Genomic DNA, 11,527 nt, shown 5'->3' with positions numbered 1-11,527 from the left:
GAGAGAGAGAGAGAGAGAGAGAGAGAGAGAGAGAGAGAGAGAAAGAGAAATATGGGTGTATATAGAGGCCAGAGGAGCATCCAATCCCTTGGAGCTGGAATTACAGGTAGATAGAAGTTGCCTGACATGGGTTCTGAGAACTAAACAAGCCATCTCTCTACATCCCCTACCTTTTGCAAAATTATGAAAAATAAGAGATTTTGGATTTTGCATAAAGAAGACTGTTCCTAAGTATATACACTTTAGAATACACATTTCTTTGGGGGTAAAATCCCAAGTTTTAAACATTCATTCAGTGTGTGTGTTTGTGTGTGAATGAGAGTGCTCATGAAGTACAGAAGAGGTGTTTTATCTCCTGGAACTGCAGCTACAGGTAGTTGTGAGCTGTCTCATGTGATTCTGGGAGCCAAGCCTGGGTCCTCTATAAGAACAGTATATGATCTTAGCTGCGCTGAGCCCTCTATCTAGCCTTGCACACACACACCCCCTTTTAATATGAGTTCTAGGGATCAAAGTCACTCATTCATGCTATTAGAGTAAGCAATTTAGCCACTAAGCCATCTCCCTCACCCCCAACTCCCAATTTTAAAGAGAATATTTAGACATTTTGTTGTTGTTGTTGTTATTGGTTTATCATGGAGGGAAAAGCACTGTGGCTGTAGGGGCTTTTAGCTGAGGTGATACACACAGTGGCCAGCAGAGAGTGTGTCAAGTGGTACAAACTTGAGGTGTCTCACTCAGATCCAGATGGAACAGGAATCAGAGAGAGAGAGAGAGAGCAGAACGCCAACCCTTAGTGGGCTTGCTCTTTTTGTTTTGTTTTGTTTTGTTTTGTTTTGTTTTGTTTTGTTTTGTTTTGTTTTGTTTCATGCAGCCCATGCATTGCCAATGACTTTTCCTAGTTAGAACCAACACACACACACCTATTCTCTCCACAGTGAGAATGTATGACAGACCAACGTCCAACTGGTAAACCAGTGAGGGTTTGGTTTTTTTTTTTTTTCATGTTATTAACAGGAGTTCTGGTGAGTGGTAACGTGGAGAAGCAGGAAGACTCAAGGTCAGCTGTATTGCTAATAATCACTAATATCACACCAAGAGGGATGATGTTGAAGGCTAAAGCCTTGGAGCTCTCTTGTATGACTTGCTGGCAGCTCAATGGGTCTGAAAATCCCCTCCAGACAGCCCAGGTAGTCGATCACCCCTCCTACCACTTTTTCCTGCATCTTTAACCTTGACAGGAAGAGTCTGGTGAATCTTGTCCTTTTCAACATTCCAGACATGTGAAGTTTCTTTACTTCCTGAGTCTCAAGCCCCCTCCCCCTCCTTCCTGGGGGGAAATGGCTACACAACAGTGGCAGAGTACCATAGTCATTAAAGGTGGGTTTTCCCCCATCTAAACACCTCTGGAATCTCTTTTACAGACATACGCAAAGATGTGCCTCAGTAACCCTTAATCTAATCAAGGAGACTGTAAAGATTAGCTAGGCATTGGTCTTGGTTCAGCTGCATTTTATATATTTAGTGGGCTGGTTATTTTAGGCATAAAGATCTTTTCATGCACACCTGGGAATCTTGGAATTTTAAGTCTATTTTTTGGAGCTGATTTGCACATACATAAAATATGAAACTATCTCAGGAAAAAAATGATGCTTGAGAAATGTAAAGTGTCCTGATGAATATCTGTGATAAAACCATATCTTCTGAGATGAATGTGATTGAACCCCAGTGAACTGGGAGCCCTCACTGTGGGTGCAGCCAAAGGCTGGTCCTGGAATGATCCTGGGGTACTCACAAGATGCAAGGACTGGGTGCTTCCCCCAGAGGGGTGGGGCAGTCTATTCATCCAGCCTGAAGGAATTATGTTTTGAGGCCAAGTCTCACATAGCTGAGAATGACCCCAAGCTCCTGATCTTTCTGGCTCTGCCACTAGAGCTCTGAGGTTACAAATGTTAACCATAATCAACAGTTTCCACTGGAAGGTCCTGCTGGGAGAAGGAATCTTATCTAAGTGTCCTATTTGATCCTTCAAGCTTTTGGTGACTCAGAAGAGAGTACAGAAGACCAGCCAGGAACAAAGATCAACCATGGAGAAATTGATTGGTAGTGTCCTATTTATTTAGCTTTAATGGCCAACTTAACATGGTCTAGAATCACCTGAGAAGGGAATCTTACTTAAGGAATTTCCAGGTCAAATCCGGGGTAGGCATGTTGTGGGGAGGAACATTCTCTTGATTTTCATTGATATAGAAGATCAAGCCCACTGTGGGCAGCACCATTCCCTAGGTAGGTATTTCTGGACTATATGATGTTGAGATTTTGCCTGTTGCTATGTATTGTAATGCTAAATTCTGTACTTAGAGGTCTAGGCCTACAAGTGAATTCTCACATTTACCTGGCTTTATTGTGTGAACCTTGTTCCTTAATTTAAAACTGATGAGGTTTGGTCTGTTGCTATGTATTGTAATGCAAAATACTGGGCCTGGTTGTCCCAGAGATGATGAGGTCCTCATGTATACCTAGTGATGCTTTGTAACCTTGTCCTTCAAGTTACTCCTGATTGGTGAATAGAGATGCCTACAGCCTAGAGCTGGGCAGAAGAGAGATAGGTAGAGTTTTAGTTCCCAGGCTTGGGGTCTGAGGCAGGAGATCACAGGGGAAGAGGAGATGGTAGAGAGAGAAGATGCCATAGGGTTAGTATATCAAGAAAATATGGCCACAAGGGCTAGCCTATTGGAATAAGAGTGTCCCAGATAAAACATGTCAAATTATAACTCAGGGTTATTGATAGGGAAGTAGATACTAATAGCTTAGAGGGTTTATATGTGCCCAGTTCTAGTGCTTTAAAGGTGTATATTTTATATCTTTTATCTAGGAACCAAATGATCTAAGGAGGGATTGAAACCCCTGATTGATATTAAATATTTACCAACAGTATAAGTAAGCTAGATAAGCATGAGCCTGTCAGAGATTCAGCAAGGAGCATCTCTGAAAATTCCTACTGTACTTCCTTGTCTATGAGTGAGTTCCCTGGTCAGAGGAATTGCAAGCAGTCCTGCCTTCAGGTTTCTGCTTGAGCTCCTGCACTGCCTTGCCTCAGTGATGGTTTGAACTGAAAGTGTAAGTCAAATGAACTCTTCTCTCCCCTAAGTTGCTTTGGTCAGAGCGATTGATCATAGGAACAGAATGGAACTAGCATAGACTGGAACACATACACACAATTTTAAGGTAATAAAATTTTTTTTTGGCATATGTTTTTGGAAGAGACCAAAGGGCTGGCAAGACGGTGAGCAAGTAAAGATACTGGCTGCACCAGCACGATGACCAGAGCTCAGTCCCCAGAACTCACACGAGGATGGAACAAGAGATCAAGTCCGGGGCTGGAGAGATGGCTCAGAGGTTAAGAGCACTGACTGCTCTTCCGAAGGTCCTGAGTTCAATTCCCGGCAACCACATGATGGCTCACAACCATCCGTAATGAGATCTGGTGCCCTCTTCTGGAGTGTCTGAAGACAGCTACAGTGTACTTACATATAATAAATAAATAAATCTTAAAAAAAAAAAGAGAGATCAAGTCCACAAAGCTGTCCTCTGACCTCTACACGGTGCCACAACACATACACATACATCTCTCCCTGTCCACAGTAATGATACATAAAACGTTTACAAAGTAATTTTTTTAAAATGAACAAGGCTAGAAGACACAAGAGGTCATGTATTGTGTGAGAATAACTTTATGACTTATCCAGAATAAGCAAATTCAGAGAGACAGAAAATGTTATTGGTGGTCAGCAAGGGCTGGGGCAGCTGGTAAATGAAAGTGAGTCTTTAGAGCAGTGGTTCTCACCCTTCCTCATGCCGAGACACTTCAACACAGTTCCTCATGCTGTGGTGACCTCCAACAATGAAATTATTTTCATTGCTACTTCATTTTCATAATTTTTCATTATTACTTCATTTAAAATGATGCTCATTTGCTACATCACATATATATCTGATGTTTTCAATGGTCTTAGGTGACCCCTGTGAAATAGTCATTTGACAAACCCCCCCCCAAAAGAGTCATGACCCATAGGTTGAGAAAGGCTGTAGAGGTTTCAGGATTCATGATCAGGGTGATGATACAGTCCTAGGACTCTACAGGTATACTTAGTGCTACTGACCTGAACATTTCCAGATGTTACACATGGAAACTTTTCCATTATGTGTGCTTCTGGGACTTTCTGTGTTGGCATAATTCTCCTCTGGGCTGCTGGCACACTGCGCCGAGTCTGACTGTATTACACCAGCTTCAAGACAAGCCAGGGAACTTGCATTTTCACTGGCTTCTGGGTGACTCGGACTCTGAGGATGCCTGGCTTGAAGGCAGACACTTTTGTTCTGTTTTCTAATTGGAACACGCCATATGTGCTGTTCACTCCTCCCCAGCTGCCTCAACCCACACGTTCCTAGGGAGCAGCAGGTCCCTTAACTCAGCAGCTGTGGGCAGAGAGTGGCATCGGTAATCAGAGTAGCATTGGGGGGTGAGAGTGGGGCTGATGACGGCAGCAACAATAAAGACCTGGTTTGGGCATTATAATTGTCACTCACCCCTCACCTGCTGCATTTTTGCCTTCTACAGTTTTGGTTACCTGTAGTCAATCATAGTACAGTCTTCTTCTCCTTCTCCTTCTCCTTCTCCTTCTCCTTCTCCTTCTCCTCCTCCTCCTCCTCCTCCTCCTCCTTCTCCTTCATCATCATCATCATCATCATTGTCATCAATTACAATGCAAAATAATAATAATAATCTAAATGAAAAGTTCAAAAACAAATAGTTTATAGGTTTTAAAGATTTTTGTTTAATTGTTATGTGCCCTTATAGTCACATAGGCACAGACAAGTGCAGGTGGGCACACACACGACACTTCTCAGGCTATACTTCAGGCCTGCCAGTAACTGCAATGCAAGTGAACGTTCTAGAACACTCTCAAGCTCAGATCAGTTCTTCGTGTGCCCACACCTTGAGAGAGCAGGGTCTGATTATTCTCAGCCCAGAGCCCTAATGACGTGTGAGGGTGGAGGGGTGTGGTGATCCACTGTGTGGATCCATGAAACTCCACACGGCCCCTGACCCAGTGGTCATCTCCCAAGCCCCTGAGTATGTGGGCCAGAGCTTCTTGCATTGATTTTGGAAGTAGGTTGAAGTGAGTCTCCTGGGTTAGTCCTTGATTCTAACCAGGGCTCTGAGATAAGGGAATACCCGCAGTGTACTCTGTAACACTGCGGAGGGTGAGTAGCCTGGATAGAATTCTGTACTAACATCCTTCTCTACTAGTTTGTACTATCCGATCCCATCTCATTTCCCGTTCACGCTCCCAGAGCCTGGATGACAGCTGTGGCTTTTATTGTTAAGGAGCCGATGATCCTCCCTTGCTATTCCCTTCTGATCATGGGCAGCATTTCCCCCTCCCCAACTCCCCCAAATACTGTTTATCAAAACCTTCAGCCACACAACGATTCCCAGATGGCACCTGGCCAATTTAGTATTGAATTTCCTCTAGTCCTGGAAGGTAAACATTTATCTCTGCAGAAATGGGTTTTTGTTTTCTTCCTTAGTTTGTCTTGAGGAGAGAGAGAGAAAAAAAAAAAAACTTACATAAAGTGTTAAGAATAACTTTATTTTTTTTCCCCCAGCATTAGGGATTGAACCAAGGCCCTGGATATGCACTGCCACTGAAGCAACACCCTCAGCTCTTTCTATTCATATGCACATGTGTGTGTGTGTGTGTATTGTACGCATGCACATGCACACATGTGCTCCCATGGAGGCCTGAGTAGAGAGGCCAGAGGTTGACGCTGAGTATCTTCTTCAATCATCTTCCACCTTAATCCTTAGAAACAGGATCTGTCATTAAACCTGGAGCTAGGCTGGCAGTCACAAAGCCGCAGGGACCTTCCTGTCTACGTCCTCCCCCACCAAGCATTGGGATTACAGGTTCATGTCACCGAGCCTAGCTTTTAATAGGTGCTGGGGATCCAATCTTGAGTCGTCAAGCTTGTATAGCAAGTGATTTACCATGCGCCATCTCCACAACCCCATTTCTTTCTCAGATGCTTTTTTTCAAACGAATAGTGTTTAATCCATTGCCACTGGCAGGACTTCCAATTGGCCACCATATTAACTGTGTTCTGGTAGGCTTATCAGTCTTTCCGCAGGTGAAAGACTTCCCCAGCCTGGTGGTGATATATTTTTCTGTGCAAATGTGTGCTGCCGTAGTGAATGTTCATCCCCTTACCCTCTGCCTAACTTTATACCATCTCCCTTAATACTTCCGTTCCAAATAGTTTCTCTCTATGGCTAGCTGAAGCACTTTCATCTGTGCCCATTGTTTGTCACCTCTGACATGGCTTCCTCAGGCTATCTGCACAGCTCTGCAATTCTCATTCAGATTTCTTAAAACCCTGGGGAGGAAAAGAAGAGAAATAAAAATTAATTGTGAGAGGCCAAGGGATGGCTCACAGGTAAAGGAGCTTGCCAGAAACCTTGACAACATGAGCCATATGGTAGAAGGAGAGAAGGAACACCTTCCTGAATGTTGCCCTTTGACTTCTACACACACCCTGGGTGTGTAGATCACACACTGGGGTAGTGTCTTAGGTGTGAACAGACACCGTGACCAAGGCAACTCTGACAAGGACAACTTTTAATTGGGGCTGGCTTTTAGATTCAGAGGTTTAGTTCATTACCAAGGCAGGAGCATGACAGCATCCAGGCAGGCATGGTGCAGGAGGAGCTGAGAGTTCTGCATCTTCCTCTGAAGGCTGCTAGGAGAAGACTGACTCCCACATGGTCAGGAGGAAGGTCTTAAAGTCACACCTACACAGTGACACACTTCCTCTAACAAGGCCACACTTACTCTAACAAGGCCATGCCTCCTAATAGTGCCACTCCCAGGGCCAAGCCTATTCAAACTACTACAGGAGGAGAAGGGCTAGCATTTGAACAGGTGAAATGGGGGTTCCGTGTGGAAGGACCATGTAGAGACCTCTTTTCCCTCCCACCATCCCAGCCCTTGACTGATAGGAGCTTCCAAATCTCATCTTTTCTCACTTCTTGTTCATCAATACACCATCCTCTCTTCTTCCAGGCACCACGTGGCTATATCTGTAAAGAACCAAACCCATGATGCAGAGAGGCCAGCCTCTACACATGCAGAAACCAAATGCCTTTCAATGGGCAAAAGCTGTCAAGTATCCTTAAGATTCGAAGAACCCTCACAGCATCTGCTAAAGGACTGTTAGCACTCTCTACAGCAAAGGCACATAAAAGAGCTATGTACAGTGGTGCATTCCTCTAACTCCAGTTCTGAGATGACAGGAGGCTCCCTGGGACTCCTTGGCTGGCTTGTCTTAGTTAAATTAGCAAGATCCAGGTTTAGTGAGAGATTCAGACTCAACAAAACAAAACAAACAAACAAACAAATCTGATGTTGGCACACACCTTTGATCTCTGCACAAGGGATGCAGAGCTGGCTTCATGCCAAGAAGGGTGTTGAGTTCTCCATGGCTCTTTTACCACTTCCTTTTCATCTGGTATTATTACTTTTCCTCATCAATATGATGAAATCCCGGATGAAAGTCGCCTAAGGAACAGAGGGTTTATTGTGGCTCACAGTTTCAGGGCACAGTCCATCATATCAGGGAAGGCATGGCGGCAGGAGCACAAGGCAACTGGTCATTATGTCTGCAGTCAGGAAGCAGAGAAATGAATGCTGGGACTCTGTTGGCCTTCTCTTTTTTATTTAGTCCAGAACCGCAGCTTATACACGGTGCCATTGACATGCAGTATGGGCCTTCCCATCTCATTCAACCTAATCCAGAGGTGCTCCTCCTAGATGATTCTAGATCCTGTTAAATTGACAGTCAGTGTTAACCATCCATGTGCGTCATAGCACAGCTGTCTTAGATTTGTGTATGGAGATGTATTCTAACTTCCTATCTTACAGAGAGTTAAAATTCCTCACACGCCAACTTTTTTTTTTGCAATCAAAGAACTTTCTGGTGTTTTATAATGTTTATTTTCAATACTTTTAAGCTATGTATATATATATCTTCATATATCTTTGTGTGAATATGTGTGCATGCATGCAGATGTCCACAGAAGCCAATAGAAAGCATCAGGTCACCTAAAGCTGGAGTTACAGGTGGTTTTGAGCCATCTCTGGGTTCTGGGAACTGAACTCTGGTACTCTCCACCAGGTGTTAGTGCTCCAAGCTATTACATTAGTACTACGTAGATATTCAACCCCCTCACAGCATTTGGGGTACAGATCTGAGTTGACTTATTCATGTGTTTCTTGCATTTTGTCATTTACAGAGGAGCTGAAGGCCCCCTTGGAAGAGTACGTCCACAAACGCTACCCTGGGCTGGTGAAGGTGGTACGCAATCAAAAGCGAGAAGGCCTGATTCGAGCACGCATCGAGGGCTGGAAAGCGGCCACTGGCCAGGTCACTGGCTTTTTCGATGCTCACGTGGAATTCACTGCTGGCTGGTAGGTCATGAGCTAAAATTTAGTGCTCAGTAAGGGATGGATCTGGGAGGTGGGCCATTTTACCTGTTTTCCCCCCTGGGGCCACTGGAAGAATGGAAAAGAGATGTTTGGTGAGAAGGTCACTGAGAAAGCAAGAGAGTAAATCACTGGCTGGCTTTCTAGGCACTGTTATTGTTATCATCAATATACTTTTCTCCTTGCTGTGTAACAAAGTACCTGACAAAGGCAACTTATAGAAGAAAAAAGAAAAAAAAAACAACTTTACCTCCTGATTTGAGGGTGCACAGTCCATCACAGCAGGGGAAGGCTTGACATCAGGAAGGTGAGACAGTTGGTTACATTGTATCCACAGTCAGAAGCAGAGATAGATGGACGCTGGTGCTCAGCTTTCTCCTTTTTATTCAGTCCAGGATCCAGCCTGTAGGGTTGTGCCACTTCAGTTACCAGTCTAGAAATTATCTCACAGACACACTGTCTTAGACATCTAGTTTGATTCTAGATGATGACAAGGTGACAATCAAAAATTAACTATAACGATCATTGTGGCGGTTAGTAAATTCAAGGTCAGTCTGGGACACTTGAGTCCTTGTCTCAAAAACAAGTTATTTCTCTAAAACAATAACAACAGGTAGGGCTAGCAGTATAAAAGGTAGCTTAGCAAGCCAGGGGAAGCAAGCCAGTAGGCAGATAGGCCAAGATAATTTGGCTCTGTGACCTTCAATATTTCAAGTCTCCACAATCCCACTCGATAAACCATGTATGGAGATCGATGACACCTTGCAGGAACTAGTTCTCTCCTTCCGGCATCTGGATCTCGGGGATTTTACTCAAATAGTTAGGCCCAATAGCAGGTGCCTTTACCCACTGAGCCATCCCACCTGCTTAGTCATGGAAGTCCTAACAGCTGATCAGACTGGCAGAATCTCCGACACAGGTGAGAACTTCAGCTCACACCAAGGTTCTTCTCAGCTGTGACACTGTTACTTGTGCCCACATCCCTTCAGGAAAGCAAGTCACATATATTGGGGTGGGGGGGGAGCCCATTAGAGATTCGTCAGGTGAGCAGAGGAGATGCAGTAGTTCACAGGACAACCCGGGGTGAAGTTGGGGAGCAGGAATGAGAAAAAGTCATGGAGAAGGGGACCAAGCTCTCCTGGGCTGTAGAATCATGCTGTGAAGGTGACCGGTGGGGGGATTGAGGGGGGGAAGATGGCTCGGTTGATAAGTGCTTGCTGTGTAAACATGAGGTTGTGCATCCAGAAGCCCAGCACCAATGTTATAATAAAGCCAGAGAGAGCCCTGAGTGTACCTGTAACCCCAGAGCTGTGATGGGTGGAGACAGGAGCCTTGCTGAGGCTCATTGGCTGAGAGACTCTCTTGAGTTAGTAAGATAGAAAATTATAGAACAGGCCACCTGACATCCTCTCTTAGTTTCCATAGGCAGGCACATCTGTGTACATACATGTGTACATACACCACAGAGAGAGAGAAAGAGTAAAGTGTAATGGTTTGCATGTAATGAAATACCATAATAAAACCCATTACTTTGAAGACTAACATAAAATATTAATTTTCTTTTTCAATTAAGAGAGCAAAACGGGGACTGGGGAACTGCTTGGTTGGTTAGATTTTTGTGATGCAAACATGAGTCCTTGAGTGCTGACCCCTGCACCCACATAAAATGCTCACGTAAGCGGTGAGCCCCTGACATCCCAGCACAGGGGGAGGTGGAGGCAGAAGTATCTTGCCTGGTCATCAAGTCTAGTGGAATCTATGAGTTCTGAGTTGAGCGAGAAACACTGTTTCAAAAACTAAGGTGGAGGACATGGAAAGATGGCTCAGTAGTTAAGAGTGTTTGCTGCTCTTCCACAGGACTCCAGCTCAGCTCTCAGCACAAACGTCGGGCAGCTCACAACTAACTGCCTGTAAGGCCAGCTCCAAGGCAGCACAGATATGCACACATAAACATAAATAAAAAATAAACCTTAATAATAATAATAAGGGGGCAAGGCATTTGAGTATAACACCCGACCTTGACCTCTGGCTTTGATGTGTGTGAGCACACAGCTCTCACACATGTGACCGCACACACACACACACAAAACCCATACATTATATTATATATAAAATCAGAAAAAGCAAGTCTCCTTACTGGGAAAACTAGGAATGGCTTCTCAGAAGAGGTGACGTCAGAGCTAAGCTGCTTGGTAGCTCTGCTTTCTGCTGGCTGCCAAGGGCATCCCCCGAAGAGAATCTCTTCTCTTCGGTGAAGACGTGAGGGGAGAGAGCAGAGGAGACTAATTTCCCTCTGGCTTCCACCTCCACCGGTGTGTAAAAAGTATCGAAGGCAGTCAGCGGCCCAGGGTATATTTTATTGCTCATTTTAAATAGAAAGATGAGCTGAGCCAACAGGTAATTCAATAGCTGCAAATGAAAAGAGACCAGTGCAGCCTGTACGTTCTCATTATTCTTCCAAAGAGCACAAAGAAATGGGATTTTCCACTTGACTCTTTTCCAAAGTCTACATTCTGGTCCAAGCTGCAAGATTAATGTCTAGGCTTACGTGAGCCATCTTTAGCTTCTGGGTTTCGGAAAGTGATTCCTTCCTGTGATCCGGCCTCACAGACTCACAGTGGCTTGACCATCTGCTCTGGTCTAAGCCAGCCAGCTAACACCTTGAAGCTGGAGCCAGTTCATGCTGGCTGCAGCCTTGAGGGAGGAAGCGCAGCTGGGAGTCGAGATTTGCCCGACTTTGGGTTTAATTAGTTCCAAGCCTTCTGCCGCAGACCAATCAGATCTTTGAAAGCAATCAATTAGATAATCAATGAAAACAACAAAAAATAGTTGCACCCACACAAAGAAACTAACGAAATTGCTTATTAAATCCAGTATAGGAATGACCTATTTGGGGATAGGAAATTTAGTCCCAGCAGAAAGGAAAAGGAGAGGGGAGAGGGAAGAGGGGAGAGGGGAGAGGGGAGAGGGGGAGAGAGGGG

General features: G+C 44.6%; 1 protein-coding gene across 1 annotated transcript in view; it reads left to right on the top strand.

Annotated features, from left to right (window-relative positions):
• The window catches only part of Galnt17 (polypeptide N-acetylgalactosaminyltransferase 17), a 429,898-nt gene that overhangs the window by 212,540 nt on the left and 205,831 nt on the right, over positions 1–11,527 (top strand). Inside the window, exon 4 of the mRNA XM_021162564.2 lies at positions 8,357–8,531. Coding sequence (XP_021018223.1) covers positions 8,357–8,531 — 175 coding nt within the window. The remainder of the gene's footprint in view (positions 1–8,356; positions 8,532–11,527) is intronic.

Source organism: Mus caroli, chromosome 5 (genome assembly GCF_900094665.2).
Source record: "Mus caroli chromosome 5, CAROLI_EIJ_v1.1, whole genome shotgun sequence".
Taxonomy (NCBI): Eukaryota; Metazoa; Chordata; class Mammalia; order Rodentia; family Muridae; genus Mus; species Mus caroli.
This window is presented reverse-complemented; position numbering and strand designations above follow the sequence as displayed.